This window comes from Talpa europaea, assembly GCF_964194135.1.
Source record: "Talpa europaea genome assembly, chromosome: 2".
Taxonomy (NCBI): Eukaryota; Metazoa; Chordata; class Mammalia; order Eulipotyphla; family Talpidae; genus Talpa; species Talpa europaea.
This window is the reverse complement of record NC_140068.1, coordinates 58,031,027-58,054,744: the sequence shown is the minus strand read 5'-3', so window position 1 is coordinate 58,054,744 and position 23,718 is coordinate 58,031,027. Positions and strand designations below refer to the sequence as shown.

Here is a 23,718-nt window from a genome sequence, read left to right as displayed (position 1 = left end):
ATACATGACCAAACCTCTACATCTTGTTGGAGACTAAATCCCATCTCTCAGTTATCCTTCCTGCATTAGAATAAAAACCATTATTTCTTCTGTTAAGCATTAAGTGAAGTCTGGCTTGTGTTGAAGGGTCAAGAGGTTTGAAAAACGTTAACAATTACCATCACATTCAGCCTGGCAAAAAATGGCACACTTACACTGAAAACTAAGAAAATGTCAAAAGAAATAAAAGACACAAAGAAATGGAAAGATATCCTTTGTTCATGGACTGAAAGAAGAAATGGTGTTAAAATGGCCATATTACTAACACAATTTACAGATTAAATGGAATACCTATCAAAATCCCAATGATATTTTTTCAAGGAAATTGAAATAAATAATTCTAAAATTTGTATGGGACTGAACAGCCAAAACAATCCTGAGAGAATAGAAGAAGAATGGACTTAACGCACTCTCTAGCACCAAACTGTATTTCGCAGCTATAGTAATCAAAATAGTATGGTATTAGAATAAAAGTAGAAACAAAGACCAATGAAATACAACCCAGAAATAAATCCACACAAACATGGACAGTTTAAATTTCACAACAAAAAGACTAGACAAAAAGATTGCAGCATGTAGAGAAAAAGGAACACTCAACTCACTATTGATTAGAATGTAAACCAGTACAGTCTCTATGGAAAACAGCATAGAGATACCTTTAAAAAAAAAAAAAAACTAAAAATGGGGGCCTCCCCAGTGGCGTAGCAGGTTGAGTGCAGCACTATGAAGCTTTCCACAGCCTCTGCAGCACCGGTTTGATTCCCGGCTGGCCAGGGAGCAACCCAGATGGCAAAGCAGACCTCTCCTGTCTGGCCCACTGCTCCCTCAGTAGTTGTACTTTGATCAATCTACCTGTTCTGCTCCTCACTCTGTCTCTGGTGAATCCTCTCACCCTCCTGCACCTCTGGCCTGTACCCCAGCTATTGTATAAATAAAAAATAAATCTTTAAAAAAAAAAAAAAAACTAAAAATGGAACTATATGATCCAGCAATATGACTTCTAGGTATTTATCAAAGAATAAGAAAACACTATTATGGGCCTCCCCGGTGGTGCAGCAGGTTGAGCACCACGCTGTGAAGCTGTTTGCAGCCTCTGGATTGCGGGTTCGATCCCTGCCGGTGGGCAAGAATCCCACATGGTGCGGCAGACCTCTCCTGTCGCGCCCACTGCTCCCCTCAGCAGCGTATTTCTGTCGTCTGTCTGTTCTGCTCCCTGCTCTATCTCTGATGAATCCTCTCCCTTCCCACGCCTCTGGCCTGTACCCCAGCTCTTGTATAAAAATAAATAAATCTTAAAAAAAAAAACTATTACAAAAAGATTTATGCACCCCTATGTTCATAACAGCATTATTTACAGTCACCAAGGCATGAAATCAACCTAAATGCCCATCAACAGGTAACTGGATAAAGAACTGCAGGACATATATATTCAAATGAATATATACTTAGCTATTAAATGAAATACTACTTAGCTATTTAAAAAGATTAAATACAGTCTTCTGTGACAATAAGGATGGATCTTGAGGTGATTATGCTAAGTGCAATAAGAAAGTAAAGACAATATCCAGATGGTTAAACTCATTTGTGAAACATAAATAAGCAAAGAAAAACAGGCAAAACACAATAAAAATAACTCGATTGTGAAAATTATGGTGGCTACTGAAGGAGAGGAAGGGAAAAAGGACAGAATAGAGGAGTGAGAGTCTACTGAGTCTACAGAGCTGTGGTGGAGGGTGAGTGAATCATGTTCATAATTGAGGTATAAAGCTGTATTGCCCAAATCATATAGTTTTGTAAATGAATGACAAATCAATAAAATTTGATTTAAAAAAATAAATTAATATACAGCAGAACTAAGTAAAAACAGTTAATTCACAGATATTCCATCTCATTCTGAAGTATATATTTTCTGATAAGAATGGCAGGAGAAACAATCTGCACTTTTAAGTGCTATTTTTCTCTCTTTTGTTGTTGTTGCTGTTATAGAGTACCTATTGCTGATTATGCCTACAGGAGTCTACAAAGTGATGACTCCACTGTTATGGGGGGAAGGGAGACTGGCAAAAACATTTAAATTTCACACATGACAGAGATACCATCTGACACCAGTGAGAAAGGCACATATTAAAAAAACTAGCAACAACAAATGTTGGCGAGGTTGTGGAGAAAAAGGAACTCTCCTGCACTGCTGCTGGGAGTGCAAACTGTTCCAACCGCTATGGAAAGCTGTGTGGCGATTCCTCAACCTACTAAAGATAGAGCTTCCATATGATCCAGCAATTCCACTCCTAGGTTTTTACCCAAAGGACACAGAAACATCAATTCCAAAGAGCACCTGCACCCCTAGGTTTATAGCAGCACTGTTTACAATAGCTAAGCTTTGGAAACAACCCAAATGCCCCAAAATAGATGACTGGATCAAGAAGATGTGGTACATATACACCATGGAATATTACTCAGCATTCAAAAAAGATAAACACATGCAATTTGCAGCAACATGGATGGTGCTGGAAGGGATCATGCTCAGCGAAATAAGCCAGAAAGGAAAAGAAAAATACCGGATGGTCTCACTCATAGCAGGAATCTAGAAAACTTAAATAAGGGACCAGGAAAAAGAATAACTGTAAGAAAGAAAATATCAAAATCAACAAACAACTATGAACAAGAGACACTCTATGGGGCGTGGGGGGTGGGGAAAGGAGGGCTTGGGATCAAAAATAAGGGGGTTGTAATTGTATGGGAAATATAAAAATAAAATTTAAATTAAAAATAAATAAATTTCACACATGACAAAGTAGAAAAAAATGTAAGCTTCTGCTCTTTGCGGCATCTACTGCGAGAATGAAGACCATTCTCAGCAATCAGACTGTTGACATTCCAGAAAATGTTGACATATCCCTGAAGGGTCACACTGTTATTGTGAAGGGCCCCAGAGGCACCCTGCGGAGGGACTTCAATCACATCAATGTCAAACTCAGTTTGCTTGGGAAGAAAAAGAAGAGGCTCCGGGTTGACAAATGGTGGGGAAATTGAAAGGAACTGGCTACTGTTCGCACTATCTGTAGTCATGTACAGAACATGATCAAGGGTGTTACACTGGGCTACCGTTAAAAGATGAGGTCTGTGTATGCTCATTTCCCTATCAATGTTGTTATTCAGGAGACTGGGTCTCTTGTTGAAATTTCTTGGGTAAAAAATACATTCGCAGGGTTCGGATGAGACAAGGTGTTGCTTGTTCAGTATCTCAAGCCCAGAAAGATGAGTTGATTCTTGAAGGAAACGACATTGAACTTGTATCAAATTCAGCTGCTTTGATTCAGCAAGCCACGACAGTTAAAAACAAGAATATCAGGAAATTTTTGGATGATATCTATGTTTCTGAAAAAGGAACAGTTCAGCAAGCTGATGAGTAAGATTTAAGTTGTCCAGCTACAGAGCAGCAAGATAATGGATGATTTCTTAGACCTATTTGTGATACATCTTTAAGATGCAATAATAAAAGTCGTCATTGAAAAAAAAAATGTAAGCTTCTCAAATATAACTAGCTGCTGTAATGTGCTCTGATAATTTCCCCAGATTTCTCAGCTGTTGTAGAAATGCGAGATAGGTAGACCTATCAGGTGTACTTAAGGAAATGTATTTTTGATTGCATTTTCTACAATCTGTCACTCCCGGGCCTACTTTTTTCTTTCGACATAGCTTCTGCAGTGATCTTAATTGCTTCAGAGGATATGTATTGCCAAACACAAAGATTTATATACCATAATAAAGCTTCTCAGTGAGCAACAAATAGAACATATGTTGTTTGTCTTCAGACTCAAATTAAGGAGTGAAAAGTGGGGAGAAGCAAGAAAATATGAATTTTCTAAATACTCAGAAATACTTAAACCAAGGAAATTAAGACACCTGCATAACTTAAATGCCAAGTCCCATATATATGTATATGTATAAATGTGAATGTGTGGATAATGTGTATCTGTGTGTGTATATGTATATGGTATATATATAAGGTGTATGTATAAGATATACACACACACACATATTTCTTCATAAGACATATAAGAGATATTACCATGAAGGGTAATAGTTATATACCTCATGGTTGTGAAATTTAAAATGAAGTCCTTACTCTGTACCAACCACTGTTCGACATGCTTTACATACACTAATTTCTTTTTACAAATGAGGAAACAGGAACATGAAGAGATTATGTAATTTGTCTACATAGATCTAAGTGGAAAACTAAAACTCATACTCAGGCTATCTGATTTGTGTAAGCATGCTGCTAAGAAATGCGTAACACTCTATAAATGTTAACTAATATGACATTCTATATAATTGATAATGAAAGCAGTAACTAAAAGTTGATAAGTAAGCTAAAATAAAATATATAAGGAATCAAAGCTACACCAAAAAATAAAAGGAATGAGTAACAGGTTTTCAAAATCTAAGTGGCAGCTTTTCTATCCCATGATAGGAGTATTGCACATAATGGGCACTAATACTTGTTGAATGCACTAATATAACATATAATAATAGACTACCGATAGCATAAAATGGAAGGTTAACAAAACACTATGTCCCCTAAAAAGATATGTTAAAGTCCTAACTCTAAGTACCTATGAAAATGAGCCTATTTGGCAATAGGGTTACAGGACCTTTGTAAATACCATCAAGTTAAGATAAGGTCATAATGAATTAGTGTGGGTCCTAATTCAATGACTGGTGTCCTCATAAGAGGGAAATCTGAGCAAAGGGACATACAGGGACAATGTCAACAACAAAGCAGACTACTGATAGAGTTACAAATCAAAGAATACCAAGGACTGCTGGCAATCACCAGAAGCTAGGAGAAGAAAATGGCAAAGATCCTCCCTCCAAATTTCCACAGGGAACCAACCTTGCCAACACCTTGATTTGGAACTTTTAGCTTCCAGAACTGTGAGAGAATAAATAGCTGTTGTTTTAAGCCAAACAGTTTGTGGTAATTTGTTAAAGTAGTTCTAAAAAAATTAACACTATCAGTAATATGTCAAAATAACTCAAAAAGTTCATTTATTCTTAAAAAGTTACCTGATGGGAATACAAAATGTACAGTGACTGTAACACAGTTTGGCACTTTCTTGTAAAACTTACCACATATCAGCAGTAATTATACTCCTGGGTATTTAGCCCAGAAAAATGAAAACTTATGTTCACACAAACTTATGTTCACACAAACACATGAATGTTCACAGAAGCTCCACAACTGGAAACAACTTAAAATGCTTAAACTGAATGGTTATTTAATCATTCAATATGACATTAAATAAATTCTGATACAGCCACAGAATTGATTACTACTCGGTATATTATGTGAGACAACTTGGATAATAAGGGCATTACACTTAGTGCAAAACGCAAGTCACATACTGTTCTATTCCATTTACACAATATTTCAAAATGACAAAACTACAGAGATGGAGAACAGATTAGCAGTTGTAGTGGAAGGGTAAGGTGGGAAAAGGGTTTGCCTATGAAGAAGTAGCATGAGGGAGTCCATTGCAGAGATGCAAGAGTCTGGATGCACCACCAGAAATCTATACACTGGATCAAACTGCACAAGTCTATACACATATACTCACAAATGAATGCAAATAAAAACTGATAAAAAACAAAAAAGGTCAGTAATCTGGTCAACAGCACTGTACCAACATCAGCTTCCTCTTTGTGATATTGTACTACAATCATTTAAGGTGTCATCACTGGAAAAAGTTAGGGGAGGGGTTCGTAGAACTCTACACATGATCTTTACAACCTCCTCTGAGTCAATTACTTTATAAAATTTTTTCATTAATTAATAAAATGTTTTCAAGTGTTTAAAGTCACCTGAAGAACAAGAAAAGGATAAGTACAAGAAAAGAATAAGTACACAAAATGAATTAGAAACAAAAATCTTTTGTTTCTTACCTTCAGACTCTTTAGATAATTTGAGAGCATGCTGGGATGGAACCGATTTTCTTCAGCAACTTGACTATCATATCTTGGTCCTAACATTGTCTTCAGAGGTAAGAATCTGCCTAAACAACATTAAGAAAGATAACAATTTTCATTAAAGAAAATGCTCCAGGTTAAAACCCTACAGTTAGCAATTATCAAAATCACTTTCTTAAAACCCTTTTTTAACACTATATGAAAGTAGAATTCATTCCAGAAATGCAATAAATGGAACTCTTCAAGAACTCTCAATATAAGCTATACTTTTAAGTGATAATGCTTTGGAACTTTTAAAGTGAACATAACTTTCACAGAGATCATAAGTTCTAAACCACTACCTTAAAACTTGTCTTCAAACCTTTAAAAAGATACTAGAAAGCTGACAATAGAGTGAATTAAATCAAATCTTTAAAACTGTCGATTTTGGGTTTTTTTAGCATGAGGTTGGAACTTTCTCCATCTATGGACCTTATCCTACATCTCAGGATAAGGATCATATTGAGAAGCATGCTAACCCAAACTCACTCTCTCCCGCTCCAGTCAACTATCGGTGATTCTCAGTTTGTCAAGAAAGACTAACTTATTTGACAAGAAAGACTGACTTATTTGGCCTTTATTTCTGAATCATAGTATAAGCACAATGGAAGTCACTTTATATAATTGATTTTAAAATCACCTATTACTGGGCCTCCCTGGTGGCGCATTGGGTTGAGCACCACACTGTGAGGCTGTCTGCAGCTTCTGCAGTGCGGGTTCAATTACCAGCCAGCCAGGGAGATTCCCACATGACACGGCAGACCTCTCCTGTCTCGCCCACTGCTCCCCTCAGCAATGTCTTTGGGCCGTCTGCCTGTTCTGCTCTCCACTCTGTCTCTGGTGAATTCTCTCACCCTCCTGCGCTTCTGACCTGTACCCCAGTTCTTGTATAAATAAATCTTTAAAAAAAAACCTCTAAAAAAAAAAATCACCTATCACTATTTTTAGTTAAAAAGCACTATTTTTAACTGATCTTAAAACATAATAAAACTAATCAGTCCCTAAAATTCTATATCAAAGTGAAATCTTAACATCTGTCCAAGATTTTTTACCTAAATTTCATAATTTTTTAATTTTTATTTTCTACAGAACCACTCAAGATCACCAAAAACCTAAACACTGATAAATCCAAAGGTCAATTATTAGTTCTCACTTTACTCAAGATCTCCACAACATAAGAAACAACCGATCACTTTATAATTCAAAAGGGAATACTGAATCACTTTTTTCAATTGACTTTCACCTACTTTCTCTGGTCTCTCCCATCAGTCTTTTTAGTGGCTCTTCCTTATCTCCTTAACCTCTCTGTTTCGTCCCATGATTCTGTCCTTGAATCTCCTTTCTATCTACAATTACTCCTTGGTGTCTCATCTAGTTTCACTGCTTTAAAAGCCATCAACATGCTAATAAATAATGACTCATGAACAGGAGTCTCTCCCTTAACTCTAGACTCATATCCAACTACCAATCTGACATGGACTCTAGCTGATGGCTGAAAGATGTCTCAGACTTGAAATCCAAATCCGAGGTCTCAATATTCACATTCCAGAAGTTGTCTCTCTCATGGTGTTCCCCATCTCAGCAAATAGTAACACTACTTTTTTGGTAGATCAAGTTAAAGCTTTTTGAGTTAGTCTTAATTCTTCTTTCTCACACATCCCATGTCCAATCCATCAGCAAATCCGATCAGATCTAACTCCAAAATATATCTAGAACCTGACCCCTTCTCACCACCTCTACCATCATCTCTCCTAGATTATTATATTTCATTTTATTTAACAGCTATTTAATGAGTGATTATTATATACCAGGCATTGTTCTAGATGCATGGAATACATCAGTGAAAACAACAGATAAAAATTCCTACTCTCATACAACTTACCTTCTATTAGTGGAGTAAACCATAACTAATAATTTAATTTACACTTATATTACCTCTATGTATTATTTACATAATTATTAACTTATCATTTCTACATATGATTATGTTAGAAGAGTTACCCCATTCAGCCTTTTTTCCTTCTCACTGTTGTCTCAGAGATTCAATCCTATTTCCATCAGTTCCTCTAGTCTTCACTTTCCTTCTGAGCCAATGGTCAGAGTACACAGCTGATCATCATAATCACTCCTCTATAAATACTCCTTGCTCCTCCCCCGTTACTCAATCATAGTCACCCAAGAAAAACCCAGACCTCAATTAAGCCAACCACCTGATTTCTTTGTGCCTACCCCTGTGCAGCTCAGGGCTTCTAGAAAAGTTCTCCACACAGCAGCAGATGGGTGACACTATAAATCATTATCAATCTCAAAGGCAATCCTAACACACAACACTAATTTTCTGTTCCACATCTTTTTCTCATTCATAAAATATACCAAATGTCCCCACCCCCTTTTCAACTGACAGCTTTATGTTATAACTCACTGAAAAGAAACGGTAAAAAGAAACAGAAGCCATAATAATAAAAAGTTAACTTTATATGTTTACCACATGTCAGGCACTGTTTAAAATATTTTACATAATTCACTTGTCCTAACAAAAAAAAGTACCATTGTTATTCATATTTTACAGATGAGGAAATCAAGGCAAGAGAGACTAAGCAACTTGCCCATTTACTCACGTTTTTAGTTAAGCAGAGAACCGTAATTTAGAGCCAGCAGATATGGAATGCGGAGTCCATGTATGTAACTGCTATCCAAGAATGCCTCTCAACCATCACGCAAAAACTTCTCTCACCTTTGCAGTTCACCTATAAGCCTTTCTGTATGTGAATTCATCTTCTCTATCTTCTCCTGTCTTCCCGCCCATTAAAGGCCAGTCCCCTCATTTCTGCCCTGGATTCCCTTCCATTTGGCTTTCTCAAGGACCATTAACCAACCCTTTCCTCCTTGCATGTTGTTACCAACTTTCCGAGTATCTTAACATGTCAGCAGTATCTCATATATCTGACAACTTCCATTCTTCCTGGAAAATTACCTTAGTTTCAATTACATCCGACTTTTTTATTTCTACAACCCACCTATCACCATCCCCAATTTTTAGCTATTCCTCCTCAACTCTCGTTTCCTCTTTTTCCTTCAACCTAACTTCTAAATGACAGGTTTCTGTCTGTCCCATCATGGACCTATTCCTCCACTCTCTCTACACACTCTGCCTGGAAGATCTTATGCCAGGAGGACACAGAGCAGGTTCTCTATGACCCGAGCAGACGGGGTAAAGGAGAAGTTCTGGAGCCCTCAGTGGCTTTTGCAGGCTTTTATTGGGATTTACCAGGCACATGGCAGGCAGGGGTGCTCGGGAGCCGGGAGGCTGGCAGGCCTCCCAGCCCCCAGCAAGTCTTCACTCTTTCTGGGATCTCTGGCGTTCTCTCGTGGCGTTCTCTCGTGGCGTTCTCTCTCTCTTCTCTGTTCTCTGCTCTTCTCGTGGTTCTGCTGGCATCCCTGTGACACTGCCCTTATAAACTCAATCTCCCAGCCCGGGTGTACCCACTTATGCAGGCCCACACCCTGCTCCAGGTGCCCACCATCAGGCATGCATTCAGGAGCGCAGATCCATCATCCATCCTAATGGTGGGAGGGCAGAAAAGCCTGATATCATTTACTTACCCTACACAGGGCAAAAGCAACGCTACCTGTTTGCCAACTTCTATTTATTTTCCTCTTCCAGGGCAGAGAGAAAGACTCTATTTCTCCTATAGTTAGGTGAGGACCATGTGACTGGATTCTAGTCACTAGAATATGGCAGGGGTGAGAACACTACCAAGGCTGGCCATAAAATCCACTAGAAGTCACACATTCCTGCTCTCCCCTTTCCACCGCAACCTTAGAGGTCAGTGTTCAGAGGACAGCATCGAGTCCAGAGAGTCAGCACCTGGAGAAGAGCTACCCAAGAAAGCTGCTGACTTTGAGCAAGAAATAAACACACATGAAATGGAAACCCTAATTGCCGGACTTGTTAGAGCAACTACCAACTTTTTAAATATTGTCTTTATGCTGATAATCCTTAAATATACATCTCCAACTCAAAGTTGTTTGAATTCCAAATCACATATCCAAATGTATATCTCTATTCAAGCAATAAGAGCTTAAGACTGCCTCTTCCAACTGCTTTTTCTCCAATAAACCCTAATGATACCAATCATCCCACTGCTTAAGCCAGAAATTGAATTCTCAATTTTTACTTTTTCCCGCATTCTAAATCAAGCACCAAATTCTGTCCATTTCCCCTCTCTAATCCCTAAAATCAGTCTAGTAATCTTCAACTCTACTTCTAAACCATTACCACTGTCTTTCATCTGGATGATCACAAAGTTTCTAACTAGTCTCCCCACCTTCATTCTTGTCTCCTTCCATTTAAACACAGGACAAGCAAAGTAACAGAAGGCCTTTCCAAAATATCAATATATGTGTAATATCAACATAAGACATATGTAATATGTAATATTACATGTTCTATACTACACACACACCCCCACACACCCCAACTATTCATCTAGGAAATCTGTATTTATACAAGATAATGCAAGCATTAACTCCTCTGGGAACCCTTCCCTTTTTCCTCCCCGTCTCCTCTTCTCCAATCTCAAAGAATTAAGTTTATTACTTCCGGTATTCAATAATATTCTAGAATAGTCATTATTGCATTTGTTACAGCATAACTATGTTTAAAATTGGTTTGCGCCTCCCAGGGGACTACGTGCTATTTAAAGTGAGGTGCTCTATTTTAGTTATCTCCCAAGCTCCAAAGACTAGCACAAAGTAGACACTTACATATATTCTAAGCAAAATGACTTCAAAGTCACCATCACTATCACAAGACTGTCTGGTATTTATATGCCCACCATTAGTTCCTAGTAAGTCCTTTACACGTAGTAGGTACAAAATAACTTTATATTGAATGAACTACCCTTATGAAATGAAAAGCTCATTTTCTTCAAATTATTCACCTGAAATCTATCACTCGGAAGGAGAAAAAAATTCTCCAGAAACAAAGCTTGGGCCTATCTCCAGGCATGCACTCTCATTGGAAGAATGGTTTAATTAGAGAATGTGAATTCATAATCAGCTATGAATAGAATATACATATTAAACATATATAATGTACATATATTTATTATAGATTATAATATAGAGATTATAATTAGTGGCATCTTTCTGAGTCAGGGAAATAATAATAAACTTCTTGTACTAGTAAGATGCATCATAATATTTACAATGAGAAAATTTAAGCAGCCACAACATTTTCCTAAATATGTAAAATATCAAAGAAATTATATAATAAGCATGTATTACTCTCATAATCAGAAAAAAAAAACAGGAGGAAGAAAATAGAAGGCAGAAAATGGGAGTGGGGATAATTTCCTATTTTTCACTAGAACTTCCAAGAATATAGCTAGTATTTCTTGCTCCGCTAAGTAAAACATTGCTAACCCTACATTTCCAAAATATATAATGTGGCATTTACACTTTCAGCTTACAGAGAGACAGAACTATCGGGGAAATTCAAAGAAACTTATCAAGAATTCTGTGCTGTATTCATTTAACTTTCTAATAAGCATCACAAGCCAAAGCAGTAGTGATTATTAGTAAGATCCCCTAGTTGTTAAGAGGCCTGGGGTTCCATCCAGGGATTACAATATAGGTGAACTTAGTGACTCAATTAAGAGTTGAGTTTTGGGGGGCCAAAATATTCCTATACAATGAAAAGGCAAAACATTTTATCCCTGACCCTTCATTCCCAACACAAGGAAGACAAAAATCACACAACACCATTTCTCAAACAAGTATAAAGTTGCCTGGAGTTTAGCACCTTACCTGCTGCCGTCTACCCCTACCAAATGCCACATTCGTCCAATTTATCTAACAGTATTCTGATGTTTGTCACTGCCATTCTGAAGACTGTATTAAAATTTGCTTTTTAAACTGTTTCTTTCTAATTCTAAATAAATAATATTCACTCTGACAAGAACTTCTTTGTGATTTTGTTTTTCTCACAAATCAGTGTAGCAGATACTCTAATGAAAAGGATATAAAAAACTATGTTTCAGGTTAGAAAAGAAATCAGACATCTAAGTTCAGGGGTTCCTTCCCAACTTGATAAAGAAAACCACAAATAAAAAGAAAGAATTCAATACAAAGTTAAAGATAGTAAAGGGAAAATATGCCAAAATGGGGTCCTCCCTGGTCGCACAGAGGTTAAATTCTCAGCACTATCACACTGAGGCCTGAGTTGGATCCCCAGCCAGGGAGCTAACCCACATATGGCACAGCAGCTCCCCTCAGCAGTGTATTTCAGTAGAGCCACCTGTTCTGCTCTCCACTCAGTCTCTGATGAATCTTCTCACTCCTCACACCTCTGGCCTACACCCCAGTTCTTGTATGCATAAATAAATAAAAATAAATCTTAAAAAGTCAAAATGGGGGCCTCCCCAGTGGCGCAGCGGTTGAGCGCTGGGTTGCGAAGCTGCCCGCGGCCTCTGCGGTGCCGGTTCGATCCCCGGCTGCTCCCCGGCCACCGGAGGAGGGTCCCACATGGTGCGCAGACCTCTCCTGCCGCCCGCTGCTCCCCTCAGCAGTGTACTTCGGTCCTTCTGCCTGCTCTGCTCCCCGCTCTGGCTCTGGTGAATTCTCTCACCCTCCCGCGCTTCTGACTGTACCCAGTGCATGTATAAACCAAACAAACAAACAAATAATAAATAAATAAATAAGACATGCCTCTAGAAAATTAAAAAAAAAAAAAAAGTCAAAATGGCTAAGGGGAAGACATAAAAAAAATTAGGAATTATAAATCAATTTATTTGAAGAAAATATAGTAAATGGGTCCATGGAAAGTGACTTCAGGTGAAAAGACATAATAAAAGCAGGACAAATAAAATCTTTTTGTTCAATGTGGGTCAAAATTGTTTTTCCGTCAGTCTTTTCACGAAACGACATTCAAGAAACTATTACACAATGATTATCAAGTACAACTGTTTTCAGTACAAGCGAAAACATATATATATAAATGGATCATAAAGGAAATTATTTCATTTTTCATTAAAGAAAAACATTTTCTCAAACTACAGCCTACTTAGATTATCTCTTAATATCAATACCACTTTTATCTATCATTTATATGATCTGAGGATTTTATATAAAAAATGTAAAGTTGACAAAACGTTGAATGAGAACATTTGAATAAAAAGTGACTACAGTAGTTCCTCTTCTAATAATTTTCAAGACAGATATATTGTGGATAACTAAGTACATAATTATAAGTACTCATAGCTCACTGCAAAAATCCTTTAACTCTAGTTCAAAACACTTTCTGGTAAAAGCTCTAAGTTGGAGTAAGTCAAAAATTAAAACCCTTACTCTTCAAAAGAAACTGTTAAGAGGATGAAGAGACAAGCCACAGACTGGGAAAAAAATTTTTTGAAAGCAGCTATCCAACAAAGGCTCTGCATTTACAATATATAAAGGGCTCTAACAACTCAACAATAAGATAGACAACACAATTTAAAAATCAGCAAAAGACCTGGGCATTTAACTAGAGAAAACACTGTGAATTGACAAGCAGCACATGAGAAGATGCTCAACATCAAACACAATATTACAGTTGACCCTTGAACAAGAGTTTGAGATGCACGGTTCCACTGTCAGATTGTCTCATAAACAGATGACATCAACTTACACTATCAATAAATACAGTACTGTAAATGTATTTTTTGTCTTATGATTTTCTTAATAACATTTTCTTTTCTCTAGTTTGCTGCATTGTAAAGATACAGTATATATAATTCAATACATATACAAAATATGTACTAATGGGCCATCTGCTAAGGCATCTGGTCAACAGGCAATTAGTAGATAAGTTTTGGGGAATGTAAAGGTATGTGCAGATTTTCTGAGGAGGAGTCAGTGCCCCAAACCTTCACTTTGTTCAAGGCGCAACTCTACTACACATCTACTGGCGTGGCTAAAATAAGAGACTGATCATACCGAGTGTTAGAGAGGATGGGCAGCAAACGGGGAGTATGAGATCCCTCGTACACTAAAGGTGGGAACATAAAATGTCAACATTTTTGAAATGTTCGGAGGGTTCTTGAAAAGTTCAATGTACACCTACTATATGACCCATTCTTCTCCTACATATCTGCACAAGAAAAATTAAAGTGTATGCCCATACAAAGAATTATACACAAACGTGCACAGTAAGTTCATTTGTAATAGTCAAAAATGGGAAGCAACCCAAGTGAACAGATAAACACACTGGGTGTATCCATAACAATGCAATACTACTCAGCAATAAAAAAGGGTAACTTACAAGGATACTTACAAGGATCAATTTCAAAACAATGCTGAAAGAAGCAAAAGAGTACATCCCGTATGTTGCCTTTTTTTTTTTTTAATTTTTTTAAACTAATCTTTTGTGCCATAAGTAGACCAGAGGTTCCTGAAGAGGGAGGGATTATAAAGGAACAGAAGAAAACCGAGAAAAAAAACGGTTATGTTTACTCTCTTGATTTTGGTGACGGTTTCATGGTTATTTCATCGGATGTGGAGTCCAATTTTACCAAACTGTACACTCGAAAGTTGACTTCATGTCAAACTCAATAAAGATGAAAAAAAAAAAAAAAAACAAACAGTAAGTCGTTAAAAAAAACCAACACCTCGTCTCAGCGCAGATCCTTCCAACTTCAAGAACTGCCTCGTCCCCTCTTTAGCCCTCCTCCATCGCAGACTGACTTGTCCCTTCCCCTTCCGAGAACCCTGAAAGGTTGACAAACTCATGACTAAGCTTCACCGAACTGACCCGTGTATCTGTGGGTTCTCAGCACCTACCACACAAACCGTGTGTCCATCACCTCCCCAGGCGCAATCCTCCCCCTGCACAGTGCCCAGGACCCCCGCCCACCGCCCACCCGCTCCAGTCCACGTCCCAGAGACTCATCACGAAGCTTCCCTCGACCCAGCACAGCTCGGTCCTCGAACCGGCACAGAGAGCTGCGCCCCCCAAGCAGGTAACCCCCAGATCCGCCGGCGCGCGGGGACTCGAACACCCCCAACCTGGATTACCTGCCACCGGCTGGCCGCGCCGCGGACAGTTCAGCCACCGCGGCGGGATCTTGTTGTGAGCCATGTCTTGGGGCCACGCAGAACCGCCCCCTCTGCCGCCGCCGGCCGCCCCGCCGCCGCCTCCTCGCGGGCTGCTCGCCACCAGAGGTCCGAAGCGCCGGGATCCGGGGTGGCGTCGTAATCCCAGCCGCTCTCACTCCGTTAACGTCAGGGGCGGCGCGCCACTTTCATTCAGGATCCACTCCACCGCTCCGGGCGAGCCCACAATGCACAGCTACTTCCGCCCCCAGAGGCCCCGCCCCCTTCTTTCCGAGGTCAGAGGGGAAGGCAGGGAAACTCGACGGAGGGACGTGAAGGAGTTAAGGCCAAGGAAAATGGTGGGGCGGGTCTTACGGCGCCCGCCCCGCCCCGCACCGCACCGCCTCGCCCCGCCCCGCAAAGGGCCGTGCGCATGCGCGGTGGCTCCGGCTCCGGCTCCGGACCCGGCGGAGCTCGGGGTGTTTTGTCTTCCCGTCTGGACCGCGGATAGTAATCCCAGAAAACGCAAACCCACGCCGGATCTGAGTTTGTTAGGGAGTTTGGAGAGTGCGCTTTGATATGTATCTCGGAAATGAGCATTAGAGAAATTGTAAGGATCTTTGAAGTATGTGAAATTAATCCCAAAGCATTTTTAAGAGGTTAGGCTTATATATTTCTAGAGCAAAGGTTCAAAGCGTATTTGGGCGTCTGGGAGGGTGAGTGTGTCAAAATTACTATAATTGGCAAAGGCAGGAATTGCCCAATGGAGTACCACTGTGTGGCGATGTTCTGCGTCTCACTGGAAGCCTTTTATAAAGGCTGTCTTGTAAATCGTCTTTAGTTACCCCCAGTTGAGTATTCACTGTAAAACTGGATAATGGCAAATTCATGGTATCATCCATGATAGTAATGTAGCAGTTTCATTTTAATCCAATGCTTTAGTTCGACTACAAGAGCATGAGGTTTGGGGGAGTATATTTTTTTAATCTCATTTTTATATTTTTTTACATCATTGTTCATTTTTAAACAATATTTGCTCCCCTCCACCCCCTCAGGTGTAGTCCCCATAGAGTTTCCTTCACCAATGCACCCGTGCACCATCACCTCAGTCGCCTGTGCTCCTCCCTCCCACTCCCCTGCAGAATGTCTCTGATTTATAATTGTCTGGTTTTGCTTTGTTGTGCTTTGTACTGTTATTATTTTTTCACACTTATGTCTTATTTGGCTCCGGGGGAGTATATTTTAAAGAGTAGATGGTATACCTGAATACCTGGAGCACCTCCAATAGATCCAGCATTCTCCCATAGAGTCCAATGGTTGTCTCTCTGAGAGAGCCTGAGTTAGAAATCACACTTCTTGTCTGTTCTGCTGAGACCTCTAGGTGAAAATGTTACTCTGACTCTGACTCCATTTCCTTGCAGACCAGTCTCTGCCTAAATGGCCCCCAATTCTCCTCTGCTCACAGGCTAGAGTTCTAACATGCCCAGTGTGGTGAAGTGTTTGATCCCCCAAATCTCTTCAGTGGGTGGAAAGGTAGGCCTGGTCCTAGAAGAATACTGCACTTTCCCCTTTTGGAACTGACTCGCCTTGGAGACTGTCTTTACACACATGCTGTCACCCAAGGAGTTCAGTTCCAAGCACAGGGAGAGCTTCCCAGTGGTGTCATAAGATGATGAGCAACTGTAGTTGATTATAAGGCAGCAGGGTCCACTGCCCAGTGATGCCCTCTCCATCCTCAGTGCCTACAGATTAGGAGGACCTTATAGCTCCCTCCTGCCTACAAAAGAGAGTAGATTAGGAGAGTGGGACTAAACAGTCCCCCTTCAGCCTTGCTGTGAAGTTTAACCTTCTGATCCAAGCATCTCAGTCAATGGTTGATTAAGGGCCCAAACCTTTTAATTCAGACACCAGCAATTCAGGGTGGTCAGAAGGATGTCCTATCTGGCTTCCCAAAAGTTGATAAAATGTCAGCAAGGGACATTAGTTTTTTTGATCAATTGCAGTTTTCCCTCGCTGGCAGAGACTAAACTGGTGCTATCTGTGTCCAGCTCCCCTTCTCATTCTGATGACCACCATCTCCACCTCTTGCCTGTACTTATCAACTTCAGTAGGTGGGAAAAGTTCAGGTGACCATGGTAGGTTAAGTCTATAGCAGAGGTGGAAACACAGAGGATTACATTCTAAATTCAGGTTCGGGACAAAGACAAACTCCATTGCTGTTTCTTGCCTGAGTACCAAATGTAGTTGTTGACTGATTTCATGTTGTACAATAGCAGCAATCCTTAAACAACAGAATCACACTTTTCCCAACCAGATGTTCATGTCTGAGAGAGCTCCAGCTTCACATTGTACTTCAGATCAGGGAGCGTAACAATAAGTAGCTTTTCACTCTCTTGTATGCCTCCCCTGGTAATTCATACCAGTGGCTTTGCCATAGTTAAATTCATACCTACCAACAGCTATTCTAATGTTTATAAACCAGAGAATGTTTGATGAGGCTTCTTATTTTTACAAATTCCTTCCAAGGCTTAAATATTTATAATTTTATATTCTTAATCTTATAGAGGGTACCTTAACTTGTATAAATTCAATCCTGTTCTGGGTTTTTGTCTACCACAAAAGATTTGTTGAAGCTCTAACCCTTAGCACTTCAGGATGTGAGCTTATAGAAGGAAAGACCCTCCAAGAATAGGATTTTTGTAGAGGGAATTAAGCTAAAATTAGGTCACTAGGGTGACTGGTGCTTTATAATAAGGAAAAATGTGGACATAGAGACAATCACACACAGAAGGGAGAAGATATGGAAACACACAGAAAACAGCTTCTCCACCTTTTGGTTAAGATCAAGGGTAAAGACACACAAGGCATCCACAAGCTAGAGAATGCCAGGGATTGCCCGCAAATACCAGAAGCCAAAAGAGTCAAGGGAAGATTTCCCCAGAGAGCTGTCAGAGATGGCATGGCTCTGACTACACTTTAGACTTCTAACCTCCAAAAATGTGAAACAATAAATTCATGTTGTCTTAAGTCATGCATCCTTGGGGCGGGGGGGGGGCAAATTTTGCTCCCCTTTGCATCTCTTTATTCCTATAAATCCACTTAATTTTTATTCTGAATACCCTTCCTGCTAAATAGGTGGTATAGAGGAGGAAAATTATTTTCCTTCTAAACTTCTGAGTTTCTTAGCTGAGACTCCTATGATAAAAGACAAGTTAACAAGTGTATGGGGCACAAAGGAAATCACTGTACCCCTCTGGGTCCTTCTCAGACTGGACAAGTAATCAAAACAGCCTCAGATGGGTTAGCAAAGGGAAAATCAATTTAATAACATATGTCTGGAGAGTTTATATGTTTGTAAATTCTGAAGAAAAGTGGCTCAGATCAGATATTTATCCTATGTTTAGGGACCTGGGGCATCAAACTGGGAGGGGGGAGGCCTTACTTGACAGACAGGAAAGGGGTTACCTCATCCTTACACTGAGAGATGATGTTCTTAGAGAAGACATGTCCACTGATAAGCCTACAATTGAATGAAACGTCTCAAACTACATTCTTCTATGTCATATAAGGTAGAGCAGTGATTGTTTATCTGATTAGGGAAAGGACAGAGGTTTAGGGTGAGATGATCTCTCCTTTGAAGGGATTCAGATGTGGGGGTTCAGATGATTGGAGTTCTTGGGTCCCTCTGAGAAAAATTTTGGCAGAGTTTCCCATTCCCATTCATTCATCCCATTCATCAGCACAGAAGAGTTTATTAAAGACATCTGCATAACACAAACAGGCAAAGGTTTATTAGGAAAAGTTTTAAAGATTTATTAGGAAAAAGAGAGGAAGAAAAAAGAGGCACCTGCACAGATACAGACAGGCAGAGAGCTGCTGCACTTTGCCAGAGCAAGGGGTATTCTTTTATAGTGTTCTTTAGGGTGAAAGGGTTCATTCCTATGTGGAATTTTATCTCTTTGGGGTCAGGTTGGGTTGATTTTCTGTAACAGATAATCCTTGACCCTACCTTAAATCTTAGATTCCTAGAAAATTCAATAGCTGGTTTAATGACTTATTAATAAATTATCTCTACCCCCACCTCTTGTGCTTGTGCTTGTGCTTGTGAGACCTTCCCTCTAAATGTTTCTACTCTAAACTTCCATCACCATCATTAGGGAAGGACAAAGGACTTAGGCAATGACAGAAATTTCTCCTCAGCTTCAAGGGATTGCATTACTCTTCATTCACAATACTCTGCATGCTAGTAGAGGGAGTGTTGAGGAGACCAGTTCTAAAAATCTTGGGGTGCTCTAATTTGGGCACCTTCACAAAAAAAAATATGAACAGAAATTTATCAGTATGCATACTTATGTGTGCATGGGAGATGTCCAGGAAACTCTAACTCCCCAAGATTGCCCAAGCAATCTTATCTTCAACAACAGACAAAAGATTATCTTCAACCAAAGACAAAAGAAAGATGTTGGAGGGGAGAGATGGGAGAGTTATTGGAGGTTACCAGGGAAAGCACAGTAAAGGGTAAGGTTTATTATATAGATCAAGGTACAGAGAGGGAAACATACTTACAGATGGAGATTTTCTAAGTTAAAATTTCTGTTACAGAAGAGTTAACTTCCACTTTATTTACAGGGTTTCTCCTATGTGTCTGCTGGTCATCAAAAAATAATCAGTTCAAAATAATCCTTAATGCCAAAGCAGTGTATTTTGGGGTGGCATTTCTACTACTGTTCAGTAGGAAATTCCAGCTCTGGCTTTCTTGGAGTTCTCTGCCACTATTTCTATACCTAGAATTATATCTTGGTTCTAAGGCTCAGACAGCACATCTCGAAGAAAGAGACAAAAGAAAAGGTTGGCATCGTGTCACTGATAATGTGTTCATGTGACTTGCACTGACCTTGACATGGCTCCCTCAAGCCTAGCAGCTCTTCCACTCTTTGGCCACACTCTGGGGGAAGGGCACCTCTTATAATGTTGAAAGAATATTGCTCAGGCCTTCCCTTTCTGGGGGCACCTATGCTTGTTCCTCTCTTACACATTATAAGGGAGTAGATTGCTGGAGTAATATCCAATATCTCCATTCACTAAGAAAACAGGCTCAAATAAATACACATGACTGGACAATGTTTCGATAGATTTTTTCAGATTATGATAACAAAATGAACCTACAATACGAGGGAACCATCAAAGATCACTCTTATGAAGACAAGAACAAGAACACACCCTGTTCTATATATGAATGTCTCCAATTTCTGACCAGCTCCAGGAATCATAAGCCTATCACTTTAACTATAATAAGCAGCATTTAAAGTGTGTATAGGGCCTCCCTGGCGGCGCAAGGTGTTAAGCACCGCACTATGAGGCGATCTGCAGCCTTTGCAGCGTGCGTTCGATCCCCAACCAGCCAGGGAGCAACCCACATGGTGCAGCAGACCTCTCCTGTCTCGCCTGTTGCTCCCCTCAGCAGTGTATTTCAGTCAGTCTGCCTGTTCTGTTCTCCACTGTCTCTGGTGAATCCTCTCACCCCCTACCCCCCTCCAGCATCTCTGGTCTGTACCCCAGCTCTTGTATGCATAAATGAGTAGATCTTTAAAAAAATAAAGTGTGTATATTGAAAATTTTCTCCTGAGGGCCTCCCCTGGTGGCACAGCAGTTGAGCGCTGGGCTGCGAAGCTGCCCGCAGCCTCTGCAGCCCCAGTTTGACCCCCAGCCACTGGCGAGGGTCCCACATGGCGCACAGACCTCTCCTGGAGCACCCGCTGCTCCCTTCAGCAGTGTATTTCATCAGTCTGCCTGTTCTGCTCCCCGCTCTGGCTCTGGTGAATTCTCTCACCCTCCCGTGCTTGTGACTGTACCCGGTGCTTGTATAAATAAATAAATAAATCTTAAAAAAAAAAAAGAAAGAAAATTTTCTCCTGAATAGAGAAGTCAGATGTACTATTTGTATTAAAAGAGAAAACTAGAATTCCCAGAAAATTCTCTGTAATTGAAAACTAAACCATACTAGACCACTAGATGGAGCTAGAAACCAGGTAACCCAACCCCTTTGGCCACTGCTTTGGATGGACAGGAAACTCGGTCAGTGAATCAGGTTCTTCAATTACAAACGTGTGTACCTATGCCAAAGGTTAAATTGCCCCTAATTCACCAAATTCATAATAACAAAAGTCACTTTAACAGTGGCTAGCAAGATATCTCTAATGTGTAGCTTACATACATCTCTTCACTGGAAAATGTGAAAGATTTGAAGGAAAAATAAATAACTGCTTTCTAAGCATCACTATCAAAGCATGAAGGTTTTCAAAGATACAAGATATCTATCTGCTTCTGTATGCCATGAGAAGTTTACTTCTGCTGTTACATTATATGGAACATTGTCGGCCTTTTCATTGAAGAATAATAAAATCTTAAGTGTGAGTTGTGACTTTTCTTCCACAAAGTAACCAGATTTTCTGGGCCTCCACTGGTGGCTCAGGCAGTTGACACAGCCCTATAAAGCTGAGCCTCTGCAGCGCCGGTTCGATTCTGGCCAGCCGGTGAGGGTTTCCCACATGGCACGGCAGACCTCTCCTGTCTCGCCCGCTGCTCCCCTCAGCAGTGTATTTCATCGGTCTGCCTGTTCTGTTTCCCACTCTGTCTCTGGTGAATCCTCTCACCCTCCTGCGCATCTGGACTGTATCCAGTTCTTGTATAAATAAATAAATAAATCTTTAAAAAAAAAAAGTGTCCATATTTTCCAATTTCAGTGAATCCTCAGAGTTCTGTGAGAGAGACACTGCTCCTTCTCCATTTTACAGCTTAGAAAACAGGCTCAGGGAGATTCAGTGACTTGCCCGAAACCCGACAGCCAGTTGGCTGGAGAGCCCACAGCAAGGTGATGTGTGAGGCTGGAAGGCCACAGCCCTGGGAAATCTCTGCTCGGATTCAGCCAAGTTCTGCCACCCTTGTGGATCAGATCTGGAGGGTGAAAACCACCTGTGAGGCTGATTTTTTTGTTTTTCTACTTGAAAAGCAATTTGATAGTTCCTAGGGCAGTACACATTAAACTTCAATGGACGCAGTCCCCTGGAGGCTTGCTGAAATGCCATTCTACTTCGGTATTTCTCTGGTGGGCTTGACATCTGGTGCAGACTGGTGGACCATACCTTATAACCTTCCTGGTGTGGAAAGCTAATCACTAACATGCACAAAGGAAAGATATCCCCAAAGGAAGAAATGGGCAAACAGCTATGGTTGTGATTTGAGATATTCACTGGTAGGTGGCCATTAGAAAGGAACTCTATTGCTTCATATTGATCTCTGTGTGACATCATTTTATGCTTCTAGCTTAATTGAAGCCTATCAGATAGGAAAAAGAAACTTTTTATATATATGTATATATGTGTATATATATGTGTATATATATAATTTGTTTCTTTGATCATTTGGTGTTTTTTCCCCACTCCACATTTCCTTCATAATATCGTATATGAAGCTGATCATTTATGGTTCTGTTATTTGAAGCCATAATCTCTACCTAATCACATATAGGGAAATAGGAAAGTCATCCTATTTCCCCCAAAAATAACCACTGAATTTCTATACTCTCCCCATACTGAAACATTCTTTTATCTTTTGCAGATTCCACTTGCTTGCTAAGAAGTTATTAAAATATAGCAGTGCTTAAAATCAATTTGAGAGATTTTGCAGTTCCTCTATGTAGTGTTTTACAATTTAAAAAAGCATTTTCTCCTTTTTTGTTAACTAATTTAATGCTACAAAAACTTAGTGAATAAGATAGGAAAGATATCATCTTCCCCACTGCAAATGAAGAGACAAAGTTTCCAGAAAGGTTTTGCCAAACAGAAACACAGTCAGTATCTACTGATCCTAAATCCCAAGTTCCTTCCACCTCACACACTGCTTTCCTACTCTAACTCGTGGTTAAATGTGAACAGGAATATGTGAGTGGAGTGTGTGCTTGCTGTAGATAAAGGAGGAAGAAAGAAGGAAGATGAAGAAGCTTAGAATCACTTTATTAGGAGAAATAAGGAAATAAAAGTAATATAGGAACACAGGTTGCACCATCACCTTGATTCACTTTTAAATTATGATTTAGCACCTTGTTATGTACCTAACATTATCCTAGGTGGAGAACAACAGCAATGAACAAGACAAGGCCCCTGAGCTCAAGAACTTTTCATAGCCAGTATAGAATACAAATAAGACTCTGGTGGACCAGGAGTAAAGCATGTGCACATACGGAGGCATGAAGTTGTCCTTCCAAAATAATGTAGCCATGTGAATGATTGGCAAATCAGTAAAACTTGAAAAAGAAAGAAAAGAAAAAACTAGTATGATAAGTGAGTACTGCCCACGTCACCACAGAATCACAGAGAAGAATATTCCACTCTTGAAGAGCCAGGAGAAGCTTCCAGGAGGAAGTGCTATTCAAGCTGAGCCAAGATGGGATGAGGAGAACCATGTGTGCAAAGGTCTACAAGCAAAAGTGGGGGGGGGGAACATTTAACAATCATCTCTCCCAGGGTAGGCAAGAACACCCTAATTTGTAGTTTGGCCAATGTCCTTCATGTAAATACTCTCCCAATGCTGGCTTTA

The 23,718-nt window shown here is 39.9% G+C and overlaps 1 protein-coding gene and 1 pseudogene across 4 annotated transcripts in view; one reads left to right on the top strand and one right to left on the bottom strand.

Moving 5' to 3' along the window:
- Positions 1–15,169, bottom strand: part of RNGTT (RNA guanylyltransferase and 5'-phosphatase) — a gene marked incomplete at both ends in the record, with an annotated part of 240,335 nt that extends 225,166 nt beyond the window's left edge. For all 3 annotated transcript variants that reach the window (XM_084228320.1, XM_084228321.1, XM_084228322.1), the window contains 2 exons: positions 5,989–6,098; positions 15,106–15,169. In XM_084228320.1, the coding sequence (XP_084084446.1) occupies positions 5,989–6,098; positions 15,106–15,169 (174 nt within the window). The remainder of the gene's footprint in view (positions 1–5,988; positions 6,099–15,105) is intronic.
- Positions 2,881–3,452, top strand: LOC311167381 (large ribosomal subunit protein uL6-like; annotated as a pseudogene). The gene has a single exon. The product of its transcript is annotated as a large ribosomal subunit protein uL6-like (transcript).
- Positions 15,170–23,718: the final 8,549 nt, after the last annotated feature.